Here is a 15,927-nt window from a genome sequence, read left to right on the forward strand (position 1 = left end):
AGGTTGCCTTGTTGCCATTGTGTAATTTGTGTCGTTGCACTTGTCGACAATGACCTCTGTCCGGTTTCAAGAGCTCGGCCACTCAATGCTCTATTGTCATTATTATTGTCGTCACATCGTAGAGCACTGTTGTTGGTTTTTTATAATGGACAATTGTACGCACGGCTGTCGCATATAATTGGCGCTCACCGCTTTTTTTCTAGTTTATTTTTCAGAGAAACAAGAGGAGCCAACATTTTGTCTTGGCATTCGCCGTTCGTATTCAAAATGTATGTCTAGAAGCATGTTGTCTGTGTAGACAATGCCAATGTCCTTGCTGTCGCCTCGTCGAGCGTTGCTAACAAATTTTGTTGAATTCTGTTGTGACCACGTAATTTTCCTGGAGTCAAGACAATAATTTAGGCGATAATTTCGTGGCCTCCAATTGTTAGTTATCTACTTAACTGCAAATTTTCACTCGGGTGACGTATCATGCGGCGAATTTTTTGAGTGTACATATTGCTTATGTATTTGGCCTATAGCTCACTTCTAGTGTGCTTAGGTGACTCAAGAATAAGGAATTTGTATTTTGTATAAAAATAACCTTAGCCAATAATGGATACTAATGGTGAAACCAATAATGGTGAGGTAGTGGTAAATTATAATAGTCCAAATGTCTGTTCCTAGTCAATATGAATACCGGTGGCTGTAGTCATCTACTAACTGAGCCGAAAATATATATCAACAAGTAAGGAAGGGCTAAGTTCGGGTGTAACCGAACATTTTATACTCTCGCAATTTATTTATTTAACTTAATTAATATTATATAATACATAATTTGACCCACATATTCGTCATATATATTATATAAAGTCCATTGAAAGTTGGAAACCATAATATTAGGTTAGAAGCACCGAGGTCCACATATTCGATATATGGTGCCTTAAAAACCTATGGTCCGATTTCGGCTATTTTTAGAATGGCGCTGCCACACTGTAAACATAGTATTTGTGCAAAGTTCTGCACCGATATCTTCACTACTGCTTACTTTATATATTGTAAAGTAAACGATTCAGATCGTCTTCAAAGTTCTGGAATATAGGAAGTAGGCGTGGTTGTGAAGCGATTTGGCCTATTTTCACAACATATCATTGGGATGTAAAGAAACTATTACAAACCAAGTTTCATTGAAATCGGTCGAGTAGTTCCTGAGATATGGTTTTTGACCCATAAGTGGGCGACGCCACGCCCCTTTTCCATTTTGTATAAAAATCTAAGTGCAGCTTCCATCTGCCATTCCTTATGTGAAATTTAGTGTTTGTGACGTTTTTCGTTAGTGAGTTAACCCACCTTTAGTAATTTTCAACCCAACCTTTGTATGGGAGGTGGACGTGGTTATTATCAGATTTCTTTCATTTTTGGACTGTATTAAGAAGTGGCTAAAAAAAACGACTGCAGAAAGTTTGGTTTATATAGCTCTATTGGTTTCCGAGATATGTACCTAAAACCTAGTTGGGGGCGGGGCCACGCCCACCTCCTCAAAAAAATTACATCCAAATATGCCCCTAGATAGTGCGATCCTTCATACCAAATTTTATTTCCATAGCTTTATTTATGGGTTAGTTATGGCACTTTATGTGTTTTCGATTTTCGCCATTTTATGGGCGTGGCAGTGGTCCGATTTTGCTCAAAGCAACCTTCCTATGGTGCCAAGAAATAAGTGGGCCAAGTTTCATCAAGATATCTTAATTTTTACTCAAGTTACAGACATTCGGATTTGAACTCCACTCTTCACCCTGATCACTTTGGTATATATAACCCCATATCTAACTCGTTTAGTTTTGGGTGTTACAAACAACCGTTATGTGAATAAAACTATAATACAACTTTGTTGCGAGAGTATAAAAATATGTATATTAGTTACTATTTCTTTGAAACCTATCCTTAATATAAATTTAATCATTCAATGCGAACGATATTCAATTAATTAAAAATTTAAAAAATAATAATTATGGACGACACAAGCCCAGAACTATTAAAAAAATAGACTCTTGTTGATTGGACTGGAAACAGAGAATCCTGATGTCTCTTTATTAAAGGTACAAAAATACCATTTCAAGAGTCCAAGGAGTCTTGCCAGGGGTTCACCTTCTACTACCAAATCGAAAAATCCAAAAAACAACATTTGTTACTAGAATCCAACAGTAAAATTATAGCTTTACATAGGACATCTTAGTTGTGATAAGAGATTTAGAGTATTTTCCAAACTAGACACTAAAAACTCTACAGGAGAGACTTCTTATAACAATTTGAGAAAAGGATGTGTACATCCATTCGGTGAATATATGTAGACTCGGTCACCTTACAACTAATCAAAATGTAGGCACCTGAATCACCCTATTGGCAAATAAGAAGAAAAAACATTCCAACTCACGGGTATATCCAATAAGAATTCAACTGTATGTTGGTTTCCATAAGTTATCCCAATTTAAAATAAGGTGTACACTGTACAATAGTTGGCGCAACTTGACGATTTTGGCACTGGTTGCAACCAAAGTTCACCACATGTATCCGCTGCCTAATATGTAGTTTGGAATTCTGAGAATTTTTTTGTCGACCGTTAAATTGCTGTGCAACTCGAAGGCAGAACTTTACAACCACAAACACCTGTCTGTCTGTGGAATTTTCGGACATTTTGTTAACAAGCATTCTGGGAAAGGTGATAATAAAAGTTGCACACACTAGAGAAAATCCAAAGCAAACAAATTTACTATTTACATATTTATTCAGAGTGCATATATTCTATATGAGCTTGTGGTAAATGTACGCAATTGCAGGAAAAGTTTTCTGAAAAGTTTCATACTACTGCAACAAATAAAAGAGACAATCGCAATGCAGTAAATGTTAAAATATTAAACCAGCAAACATTCAACTTGGGTATAACATTGAAAGTGACCGCATTCTCTTATTTATTAAAATACAATTTGGCTCTTATTTATTTAACTGGAGCAAGTATTTCTTTTATCATATATATCCTATATTATCTTTCGCCTTCACCTAACATTTTATCTCATTTTCATTGCAGTTATCAAACTGGAGAAACTATTAGCACGGCAAGAACCAACGCCAGGAGTTTCAGAAGGTAAGTGTACTGAAATTGAATCTTCAATATACAGCATTAACAACCTAAGCTTAATGTAATTTATCTACGAAAAAAGTTCTCAAATATACATAATTATAAGGATAGATAGTGTTTATTTCTAAGTATTTGTCATAACAATAAAGCATTGGACTATTTGCAATTTTATCTTTCTTTGAACATCGATTGGTAAAAAAAATTGAGTGATGATGAAAACCGCACAGATTCACTATCAGTATGTTGGCGCAATCGTAAAACTTTCTAATTAATGCTGTAAAGCAATAAATTAAAAAAAATACCTGATCGTCCATGAAAAACAGACATGATCGATGATCGCCGTATACTTCTCATAGCAAGAAGGGTCACTTTGTGACTTGACAACAAGTTGGACTAAAAATTAGCTCGCGGACAATTTGACATCCATTAGGGAATACAAAGGCTCAAAGTAAAAAAAAGTCCATATACAGAAGAGGAAAATCTTGTCGCTGAACACAAAAATTGATGTGGACCCACTGAAGATGAAATATTTTATCCAGGGTTAATAATTATATTTAAGGTTAATAATTATGGAAATGATTGTAAAAGGACTGTTTTTCGACCAAAAGACAAAAAAAAATTATTGTAAAAACCCCAAAAAAAAACATGGGGGCGGAAACATAATGGAGTGGGGATGGTTCACCTGTCAAGTTTAGCTCCGTTATTTTGGATAAAGATCATAATGATCGTCATTGAGTACAGTACATGTACATGCCACTGAGATGGGGTTATATACAGTTAGGAGGTTGAAAAAAGGCATTTATCAACAATTTTTTCTAAGCAAACTATTTGGTTTATTGATTTGAAACTTGACAGGTATATTATGACAACCTTAAACTATATACACATATTTTTTATTGCCAAAAATAATTATCGGGAATGTTGATATTGCCAATTTTGCAGAGGTCTGCAAAAGAGGCCTCTTGCGGTGAGCGCGATATCTCTGGAAATGCAAAAACCAAATAAATTTTATTAATATAATAAATAATCTAGTGATTGATCGAAGGAATTGTATGTAATTGGCGTTGAACCGTTTAGCCGGTTATAGCCGAATCGATGAGAGCGCGCCACTCTCGAAGGAATTAGCAAAAAATTTTTTTTTGACAAAATGGCGGCTACTCAAAGCAAAAGGTTTGATTTTCGACCAAAATTCGGGTCTTTAATGGTTTATAAAACTAAGAAATTTTCATCGGATGGGGAAATCCTTCGATTAATTACTAAAAAAGACAGTTAAGAAGCTTGTGTAAAAATTACAGACCGATCGGTTCAGCCGTTTCTAAGACATCTTGCTCACCGACTTTGAAAACACCGTTTCGAGAAAAACGAGTTTAAAGTTTTGAAAGCACTTTACATGTAGTCGGCGCGCCTTCACTAATGTGTCTATAACTTCGAAAATATTCGTCGGATCGACTTGAAATTTTGTGTGTGTATACTGAGATATATATATTAAGACACGCCCTTAACAACCTAAAACGCGGATCATTGCTGGTATCTGAGTGGTTTATGGATTCAAATGTGACCTGTATGTACTGAGAACTTGTGGAGTGGCCATAAAAGAAGATTGGCAGACATAAAAGACCAAACTACATTTTTTTGTTTTTATTTAGAAAATTATATATGACCTTTGAAATATATTTTGACCTGTGGTATTTCTTTTTATGAAAAAATTTTCAGTTTTAAAATTCAAAATGAAACATTTTTAATATATTTCGGTTGAATTAAGTAAGACATTAATTTAACTAAAACAAAATTGTTTTAACTGTAACCACTTTAAAATAATTAAGTAAAAACTATACACATCTAATATTTTGTCCATGAGTGTATATAGGTATACTGAAAACATATTGAACATGCATAAGTAATACATAGAATATTACACTTTTTAAGAAAATCTCGAATTGAGATTTCCTGATCTCTTATTGTTCGCTACCTGAACATCCCTGTTAGGACCTCAAATTAAATTATATTACTGTCTTGATTTTCGACATCCGCATTAATACAGACGTCCAATAACTATCTTTAAAATAATACCAACTTAACCATTGGTTAATTGAAAAAAAAATATATATTAAACCCCCTCAAACTTCTTTTCATGTTAACCAATTTATATTAGTAAATAATTCAATTGTTGTCTTTCATTTAAGAATGGGGCTCTGGTTGGAATGGTCCAAATTTTATTGTGGAAATCGAAGAGACTGGCTCTGCCTCAGCAACGAACTCAGATTATCTCAACAGCAGCGAAGATGTGACGAGCGTAACGACATTGAATTCCACGACAGTGGGGAGTGGTAAGTTCAATATACGGAAATTATACAATTGACTTAGATTTATGTGTGAGAAATATATCAAATCTTGTATAGATACGTTAAGAATTCAAAATGCGAATTTTCCGAATATGTTTATAAAACTTTTATTTTTGGTGAAAATGTATGAATATTTGAAATGGGTGAAAATTAAAGAACAGAAGTTGCATGGAGACTGTGACATATTCGGTAATTATAAAATAAACAGGTCAGGTTGTTTACAAGAAACTATCCAGATACCTTTATTAAGGCAGGTATAAAAGGAAGTCCGACAGGCTTTAGTGGTTTCTCGGAAAAGTAGTTAAGCTTAAAGGTAAACATAATGCGTATCTTTCAGGTAATTCGTACCTTTTTACCTGCGAAATATTTAGGGTTATAACTTTGTAGAACACTAAAATTTTGCACCTATAAAAGGTTCGGTGATTTGGAAGAATGTCATAGTCAACTTTCACAGTTTCTTAAAGTCACATCGCTCTTTGAACTCTTGAACACCGTACTCAAAATAATCTTTGTAATCATGGGCATTCAACAATCTAAATCTGTTAACTTCACACAAATACCAAATATCGTTCCAGCAGATATCGGTACCGGTAGATATAGTACATTGCCGATCCAACATAACTCGGTTTCACCTACAAAACCAATTCTAATAGCCACTACTCCAGCACTGAACGGTGGAACCGTACCACCGCCACTTCCGTTGAAACCTACCCCAAATCCGAAAAAACGCAAGTCATCCAATAATGAAACCATTACATATCCATGGGATCGAGCGTATGCTATCTCTCAACAAATGGAGAAGTGTACGAACAAAGATGCGGAGCCTACGGTGACAGCAGAAGCAACTCCGAGTAAATCAAAGAAACAGTCACATAAGGAGACAACTACATTTCCATGGGACCGAGCATACACTATTTCTCAGCAAAGTGCGATAAAACAAACGAATGAGCATACGCATTCGGAAAAACTTGCCACAACTCAAAAAGTACGCAAATCGAAGAGACGTGTCCATACCAAAGACTTAACTACATATCTATGGGATCATGCTTATGCTAGCTGCCAACAAAATGTGCGAGGAGGCGAACCACAGAGGGCGATGAGCGGTAAAACAAGAACAAGAAGAATATCTCGTCGCGCTTTTTTGCGCCGGCGTGCGTTTTATAAACCAATGCCTACAATTAAAGAACATGAAGAATTACAAATTATACCAACTACTGCATTAAATTTGTTGGTCCCAATCACAGTCTGAACGGTGGTGTTCAAAGTAATTTAGAATTTAAGATTATATATTTTGTTTACAGTAATTAGTTTTGTTTAGATATGTAATAATATTATTATTATAATTATAATAAAAAATAGTTTTGAGAAAATAACTCTTTGGTCTTTTATAATTCCTTTTAACTAATACGTCGTCTCTATACCATGATCTATACTGATGTTGGAAAACCCCACAGGCCTAGGTCTGTTGAGACGATTCTGGAATAGTGGGTAGCCAGTAAATTTCTGTTTTGAAATGCCTCCCGCCAGGTATAATATTGTTTCAATTTTTCTTTGAAATGCAAACGATCTATTATTATTTTTAGTCATTAATAGATAAAGCTTTAATTTAGGTTCAGGTTTAAAAGGGCCCAATTACCTTCGACATCATAACGGTTGTTATCACAAATCCCCCTGATCCCATCTTAAGTGAAAGTTTTTATGCAATCTTACAAGTTTAAGCGGCTTACTTTTCTCAAGCTCTGATACTGTAGAGATTCTCTCGCCTCTTCCTCTTAAAATATACTACAATGTTACAAAAATTCTTTAGTCTTTTGCATTCTTTAGCAATACAATATGTATTATCTTTTTTATGTTGTCTCGAAGCCTCGAAAACAAATGCGCTCTCAAATTGCTTCAAATGCTTTGTTTACTGTTTGATTTAAAGAAAAAGTTTGACCTGCGGCAAGAGAAGTAAATGAAAATAACTGTAAAGGACAAGAATTAAAGATGCCAAACAAATGAAAAGTAAAATAATAACGAATGTATCAATATTTATAATGTGGTCCTTTTATGTTCGCTTTATTTCATCCTGTCAGCGACTTAAAGGTCCAACAAAGCAGCTTCCGATTTTGGTTTTAAGTAAAGTCATGATTCGTATCAACGAACAACCGAGTGGGATAGTCTCAACCCACTCAACTGCTGCGAATGCCATCATTTTTTTGGCATTTCCCGCGCGCTCATACGCATATAACGGCAAAAAGCTTTAAGCAGTCGCCCCCATCAACGAACAATGTAAGCAAGGAATGAAGGAAATGTGTATGGGCAATACATAAGTACAATGCAGTAAATATTGTCTGAAGTGGAGAAAGGAGATTTGTGCTACTTACAAAATACCCCCAAAATGCAAATACGTGAAATATGCGTCGAGCCGAAAGTACATACCAAAAAAGAATAAAGAACATGCAGTTATGTATAATTAAATATACCCATATAATTATGAGCACCTCGATGGAAAAGTAGTTTTACAAGGGCAGTATTTCATAATGATTTTACTTATCTTTCGTTTCGTAGTATCTTCTCTGGACCCCCAAATTATTGTACTTTATTTGAATTATTATTGCAAAACTGTTTATATCGACTATCGCTAGGAGAGAGCAGCAGGTTCACAAATGTCCCGAAAAGCATTGTCATGAGAAATCTCAGCAGTGTTAATGATTCATTTAAGGCTGCGAAGGATTAATTTCATTGCTATATGAAAGGTAGGATATCTATACGGTTGAGTAAAAATTGAAAGCCTTGTAATTTTATACAAAAGAAAGTTCGAATCAAACTCATTATCATTGGAGGATTAGCTCAAATGAACCATGGTTCACTATGGACAGGAACGGGTGGTAATCAGTTGACGCTTTGTCCGGGCTATATGGTGGATGCGATAAAACCTCCCATCCGAGCTATAGCAGCTTCTGACGAGCCATCAACGAAGTTGTCCTGGTGGAACACTATACTTATCCTGTTGGTCAATTTTGGACGCTTCTGGTCGATCGCCTGCTTCAAGCGATCCAGTTGATCGCAGTAGATGGTAGAATTAAGCGTCTGACCATATGGGAGCAGCTCATAGAGGATGATTCCATTCCAATCCCACCAAACACACAGAAAAACCTTCCTGGCGTCAATACCGCCTTGGCCACTGTTTGGGACGATTCACCGGCCTTCGACCATTTTCGCTTGACATTGCCGCATGTGATCCATTTTTCGTCGCCGTGTCAAATCATGCGGCACCCAAACATCAAGCTTTTTTGTGTATCCAGCCTTCTGCAGACAATTTAAATGGTTTGGTGACTAACTCCAATCTCCTAGGCGATGTCACGAGATGCCGCGGTGTAACTCGATGTTTTCCATGATTTGATCGGTATTCGTCGTTACAGGCCTTCCTCCGGCTGGCTTATCCATGGTCGTTTTTAACCGCTCTGAATCGTCGAAACCATTACTCCGCAGTTCGAAGTGATAGAGTACCTTACCCTAAAACACCATTAATCTCACGAAACGTTTCTCTATCGGATTTGCCTTTAACGAAGGAAAACTTTAAAATACCACGAATTTCGGGGTTAGTGAACTCCATGTTTACACGTCTATAACTGTTGAATATCCAAACTAATCATGCATAGCGTCGTTTTGTAGGTTATGTCAAGACCTTTCAAAGATGTATTGTATTGCCAGATACGAGCTCTGTAGCGCTTTATACATAGCCCCGAAATTAAAAAGACAAAAAGGCGGAAGGGCTATTTTTAATCTAATATCTACAATTTATACACGTAAACCAAGCGACTGTAGGACCCCATCAAGAAGCCCCAGTTTTGTCAAGAAAGGTTTTTCGTTCTAACAAAACTTTTTAAGTAAGTCAGATAGATTAGAGAAAATACAGAAATAATTGGACATCAAATTAGTCCATTTCTTACTGAGGACTCTTCTAGATGGAATATATTTTAATATAACCAAAAATTCGGTTTATTAAATGATACATAATTAAATCATAAATCATGGGATGAATAAACTTTTGGAAAAGAAACTTTCGCATATAACCAACAAAACCGTTCCAGCGGGGTATCTCTCAAACGTTATGTGGAAGCATGTAAATAGCGGCGATATGGCACATATGCGTTTGACAATCGCATAATGAAAAACACGAAAAACTCAGCGGAAATTATATTCATTTTACCGACCAAAGGTGAACGCAGGGATCAAAGTCTTACAACGAGGCGCACGCAATTTCAACCGAAACCGCTGTGGCACGTGATGTAGCATACACGCATAGAATGGAAACTACACACACATGTGCATATATTGGAACGCATATTACATTTCCCCATGTACTTGCAGCCATATGTTCAAAAGTACACAACTACACACGTGCGTATAAGTATAAGTATGTGCTGAAAAGGAAACTGCTAACAAGCAGGAACAACGTAATGTGATCGTCGGCAACGGAGACATCAACGGTTTTGCCGGTGACAAGCGCAACGAAGTTCAAGCCAACATACGAGTCGTACACACATGTGACTTTCAAGCGATTCAAGGATATGCTACTGTTTACACGAAAGGACACACAAGCAGAGAGGTGGAGAGGAGGCACAGGAATATACATATAATGTATATGTTCTCGGTTTCGTATTTGTCTTCCACTTGGACACCTGTGCATATGTAGACGAGGCTGCAGTGTATTTGTATTGAATTTCATGTAATTTACGATTTGCCGCATTATCCTGCAACTGTTACTTGCGTTGTAAGTAATTAAAACAAATTACCAGTATATCTACCTGCCATTAAGGTAGTAATTAAAAGTCGTCGCTGTGATTTGTGCCGCAATGCGAGGACTCCTCAGTGACTTTATTGCTGGGCCATTGCTGGCATTAACTTGAGCACAAGCTCAACGAAGCCACGAACACTACTCGCTCACTGTCTGTCAGCTGCGTTTGTGTTTTCTAGTTAATGGTGATTTTCATTTCATTTGTCTTCATTTCTCTTCATTTATCAAATTAAACACAGAAAAAACGCCAATTAAAAATTGAAATTCACAGCTTTCTTGATAATTTGAGCATCTCTGTTTACTTTTAATTAAAATTGTGTTCAGCTCGAAGTGTAAATATATTTTATTTTATTTCCTGTTTTATATTTAGAATTTAAATTTCATTCGTATGTCTATATAATGCGAATATTATGTACTCATGTATTTGAAATTTCTTTTAACTTCCACTTGCAGGTCCCAAAATTGTGGTGCGACCCGAGGAGGTAATCATTGTGGGCTTGGTGTTAATGCTTTGGGTTGGCGCTATTGTGCTTTTCTTTAACCGCTGGGGTAAAATACGCATGCTGGAGCCATATCAACCGAAATTTCAACAACAACATCGGTCTTCCTGTCCGCTAGTCGATATTGATGCAATACCAACACATGGGGTGAGTTTTGTAACACTTTCAATATTAAGCCACACTAAATTATGTAAACTCATATATAAAATTATATGTAGAGTAGTGAAGAAATTTGGTACTATCAATGGACCCAGATACATCATATGAAAGACTCATAATAGCGTTCTATATTCCTGCAAATTTGTTATAGGTTCAGGGGCGATCCCTGGCTCAAAATGTACTGTTCCTCATAATCTAAGTGTGTTTCTCTCTGAATAACAATCTTACAATCTATCCTAGCTCAATATTGGTTCTTAAGTATAAGTCGAGTATAACCTAAAGAATCTGATTACCAAATATAAGATACTTTTTGAAAACTAATTAAATATTATTTATGGTTATGGCAAATAACAGATCGACAAAGTGTGCTATCATCATTCACGCAGTATAACAGTATCAGGTAAAGACCTCACCGGAAATGACCGTGAATTCTACCTTAGACCTAACCTAAGAGAAATTTCGAAGAAATATGCAAAGAATCAACAAAGCTTACGAAACCATATAACATATATGGTTCCCGGGAACATTTCTTCGATTAAACCCATATCTTAAATATGTTATGATATTGTGCTCAATAATTAAAAATCAGGAATTATTTTTTATATCTATTTTTTTATTTTTTTAAATATTTTTCTACAAACGATACAAACTAAAATTTCAACATTAAGTTCAAAAAAATCTACACTATCCTAAATTAAATATTATAGCATCTGTTTCATATATAAATATAGTCTTAATCACATGTCACATTCACAGGTACTTGGTAATTTCACCATTTCCTCCTTCATCACACCATTCACCAACACAACCAGTTTGCGATAGTTGAAATTTTGTTTACATTTCGAGTTATTTTCCATTGGTAAGGTACTATTTTCTTCGGTAGCACTGTCCACAGTTTCACACTCCTCTACTAGAATTCCCTGTTTATGTTGCTCATGTTGCACCACCAATAACCATGAGGAATCCTCCGACAAAACACCCTCTGGATAAATCACGTTTGTCTTAATACTGCTAGGTTTCTCTGCCGCATCGATCTCCATACGAGTTGCTATATTCTGTGGCATCGCCATATCGTCTGTGAAATATGCTCTGAATTTTTCAAATTGCTCTGGATCAATTAGGTCCAGACGTGTTGCCTCCATATAATTTTCAACCTCCTTGCAGTATGATTTTCCAGCTCTACGTTCGGCGCAAACGATTTCATCATCCTCAAGTGCTTCATTTGAGGTGCCTGTGTTGTAAACCATAATGCCGTCACCAACTTTGAAGATACTCTTTAATTTGTTCATCATGTCTGCATTAGGCATTGGTCTGGCAGTAGTTTGAAGTATTAGCATGAAGAATGCTAGCATTTTAAGCAAAAAGTGTAGCTTCAAAGTCATCTTGAATTTTTTTAGGTTGTTGTTTAATGTTCTACTTTTAAAATTCGCTCAAGTTATTTCCTGCTTGAAGTGTTTTTAGCTCTATGTTTCTCACCTGAGTGTTGATGACTGATAACCTGAGTTGATTTGCAGCCCATTATATACAGCTCGACTCGTAGTATGCTGGCGTAGTCGAGTTGGGAAAACCCAGTCCCGGTCCTTAATATTCACACTTTCACATAAAAAAATACTCACGTATAAATTAAATGGATTTTACACCTGAGCGGTTAATACCAGGTAGCTATAATTTAAGGAATTTTAGATCGTTAGGGGAAACTTAGTGTGAAAGTTTTGAGGGTAAGGTGTTAAAACCCAATGATTTCTGAAAATTTTTGTCCACTAATAGATGCTGCATTATTTGTGGTTTTCACTACGTTTTCAAATTCCCTTAGATATTAAAATCTGCCTTTTTTGCTAGATTTTATTAATCTAGATTATAATTATTTGTTATAAAAAATTTTATATTTACTGTATGTATTTGATCAAAATTTTTTTTATAAAATATTTTTTCTTTGCATAATTTCAGCGCGCATCTGTTTCACGAATGTCAATGGGTTTAGTCAATAATATAAATATGCCGACATGTCAATTTGCAGCTTATAATCCTACGATATATGCCAAAGGTAACCACATACTACTACTAAATATATTTATGAGAATATTAAATTATGAATTAAGATCAATACTTTCTAAAGACTTTACCACCAACATAAAAAAAATATTTTTTTTTGGTTATAAATGAATGGGTAATTCCAAAACTAATATTTGGTTAGTTGGATAATCTAAGCGAGAACAAGAAAACACGTTAACTTCGGTTGTACCGAAGCTAATATACCCTTCACAGGTGCATTTCTTTTAGTAACTATGTGTTTAGGAAAATCTAAAGACGTAAGAAAAAGTAATTAAAACAAGTAAGGAAGGGCTAAGTTCAGGTGTAACCGAACATTTTATACTCTCGCAATTTATATATTTAACTTTATTTATATTATATAATATACAATTTGACCCACATATTCGTCATATATATTGTATAAAGTCCGTTGAAAGTTGGAAACCATAATATTAGGTTAGAAGCACTGATGTCCTCGTGTTCGGTATATAGGGCCTTGAAAACCTATGGTCGAATTTCGGCGATTTTTAGAATGGGGCTGCCACACTATTAACATAGTATTTCTGCAAAGTTCTGCACCGATATCTTCACTAGTGCTTACTTTATATATTGTAAAGTAAACGATTCAGATTGTCTTCAAAGTTCTGGTATATAGGAAGTAGGCGCGGTTGTGAAGCGATTTAGCCTATTTTCACAACATATCATTGGGATGTAAGGAAACTAATACAAACCAAGTTTCATTGAAATCGGTCAAGTAGTTCCTGAGATATGGTTTTTGACCCATAAGTGGGCCACGTCCATTTTCCATTTTGTAAAAAAATCTGAGTGTAGCTGCCATCTGCTATTTCTTGTGTAAAATTTGGTGTTTCTGACGATTCTCGTTAGTGAGTTAACGCACTTTTAGTCATTTGCAACCTAACCTTTGTATGGGAGGGGGGCGTGGTTATTATCCAATTTCTGCCATTTTCGGACTGTATAAGGAAATGGCTAAAAAAAACGACTGCAGAAAGTTTGGATAATATCGCTCTATTGGTTTGCGAGATATGTACAAAAAACTTAGTAGGGGACGGGGCCACGCCCACATCCCCAAAAATATGCATCTTCATAGTGCGATCCTTCATACCAAATTTTATTTCCATAGCTTTATTTATGGCTTAGTTATGGCACCTTATGTGTTTTCGGTTTTCGCCATTTTATGGGCGTGGCAGTGGTCCGATTTTGCTCAAAGCAACCTTCCTATGGTGCCAAGAAATAAGTGGGCCAAGTTTCATCAAGATATCTTAATTTTTACTCAAGTTACAGACATTCGGATTTGAACTCCACTCTTCACCCTGATCACTTTGGTATATATAACCCTATATCTAACTCGTTTAGTTTTGGGTGTTACAAACAACCGTTATGTGAGCAAAACTATAATACTCTCTTTAGCAACATTTGTTGCGAGAGTATAAAAAGAAAACATTTTACTAATTCTTTTTAGCCGGGTTGTTTGCTAGAAACATTAAGGTTATATAGTTAACCGATCTGAACAATTTCTTCGGAGATTATATTATTTTTATGAACAATAACTCACACCAAATTTCGTGAAGATATGTAGTAAAATGCGGAAGTTTTCCATACAAGCCCTTGATTCCGATCGTTCAGTTTGTATGACAGCTATATGATATAGTGGTCCGATATCGGCAGTTCCGACAAATGAGCAGCTTCTTGAAGAGAAAATAACATCTGCAAAATTTCAAAACGATATCTTAAAAACCGAAGGACTAGTTCGATATATACAGACAGACGGACGGACGGACATACAGACAGACGGACATGGCTAAATCGACTCAGTTCAACATACTGATCATTTATATATATACTTTATAGGACCTCCGACGCTTCCTTCTGGGTGTTACAAACTTCTTGACAAACTTAATATACCCTGTTCAGGGTATACAAATTTGTTAATCTTTAAATATATAAAAATTTTTAGTGATTTTCCAATATCTCACAAAAATGAAAATAACATAAATATTCGGAGAATTAAATGCTTTCAATGCAGCAAAATTGTCCATCATTCGGAAAATGCGCATAATCCGACTATGTAGTACCATCAATTTAAACAGAATCACAATAACAGACATTGCAGTGAATTCCAGCGCTTACAGTATGCAAGAACTTAGCTAAACTCTGACCGTTACTTACACATCCAAACATGCCGCCACTGAACACACGTTGAAGGACCTAGTATGTCCTCGTGCACGTACATGTGGCACCGACTGTTTGCTGCCAACATGAAGAACAGAAACTAAAATAGCCAGTTGAACAGTAAAACTGCAACTTTCGACAAGGAAATCATGATCCTCTTACTTATGGGAATCTGCTTTCGTACATAGAACTACATGTTATGTGGGAGTGTAGGTGTAGGCACAGATGCAAAACGAGCCTTGGGAGCATTGATTCGTTAGTATTGGAGGGGTGTGGTGAATACGTATTTTGAAATTTCACATTGCGACCCAACAACTGTATATGGACTTTCATGTTTGCAATTTCGCTGGAATCAATTGGACTAACATACACAGCACCCTCAGGATCCAGCATGAGGCCACTTGTGTAGCGCTAGTGTAGATTGAAAGAATAATTGAGAGTGGAAAAAAATTTAGGTATTTTGGTTAAACATTAAGAGTCAGAAAAACTGGTTGAATGAAAAAAGACATAAGTAGGTCCAAACATTATACCACAAATACTGCAAGTACGTTGAATTTCTGTAAGATTAACTGACACCTAAAGCAAAGTTTTTGCTCGAAGTAGTACACAAAAAAAAACAACAAATTTTGGAAAACCTCACAGACCGATATACCTGAACCGAACATATATCTTGAATCCTGCTGAAAATCAATTTTTTTAATTATGACTGAATGTGGATCAATTATTACTTCTACGCTTCTACAGGCGCTTCTCACTCCAAGAATAAATTCTCTTGTGTACTCAGATCCCGATCCAAAAAACCTTCAA

At 35.8% G+C, this 15,927-nt stretch overlaps 2 protein-coding genes across 2 annotated transcripts in view; one reads left to right on the plus strand and one right to left on the minus strand.

The window, feature by feature from the left end:
• Window positions 1–594: 594 nt before the first annotated feature.
• LOC105212261 (uncharacterized) overlaps window positions 595–15,927 on the plus strand; it is a 34,182-nt gene continuing 18,849 nt past the window's right edge. The window contains exons 1-5 of the mRNA XM_029040184.2: window positions 595–622; window positions 3,065–3,121; window positions 5,299–5,442; window positions 10,694–10,887; window positions 12,847–12,943. Of these exons, the coding sequence (XP_028896017.2) occupies window positions 595–622; window positions 3,065–3,121; window positions 5,299–5,442; window positions 10,694–10,887; window positions 12,847–12,943 (520 nt within the window). The remainder of the gene's footprint in view (window positions 623–3,064; window positions 3,122–5,298; window positions 5,443–10,693; window positions 10,888–12,846; window positions 12,944–15,927) is intronic.
• On the minus strand, window positions 11,389–12,737 carry LOC128922320 (protein spaetzle-like). The gene has a single exon (XM_054232365.1). It carries the CDS (start codon window positions 12,279–12,281, stop codon window positions 11,637–11,639), a length of 645 nt encoding a protein of 214 aa, XP_054088340.1. The 5' UTR covers window positions 12,282–12,737; the 3' UTR covers window positions 11,389–11,636.

The sequence above is a fragment of the Zeugodacus cucurbitae genome, chromosome 5, assembly GCF_028554725.1.
Source record: "Zeugodacus cucurbitae isolate PBARC_wt_2022May chromosome 5, idZeuCucr1.2, whole genome shotgun sequence".
NCBI lineage: Eukaryota > Metazoa > Arthropoda > Insecta > Diptera > Tephritidae > Zeugodacus > Zeugodacus cucurbitae.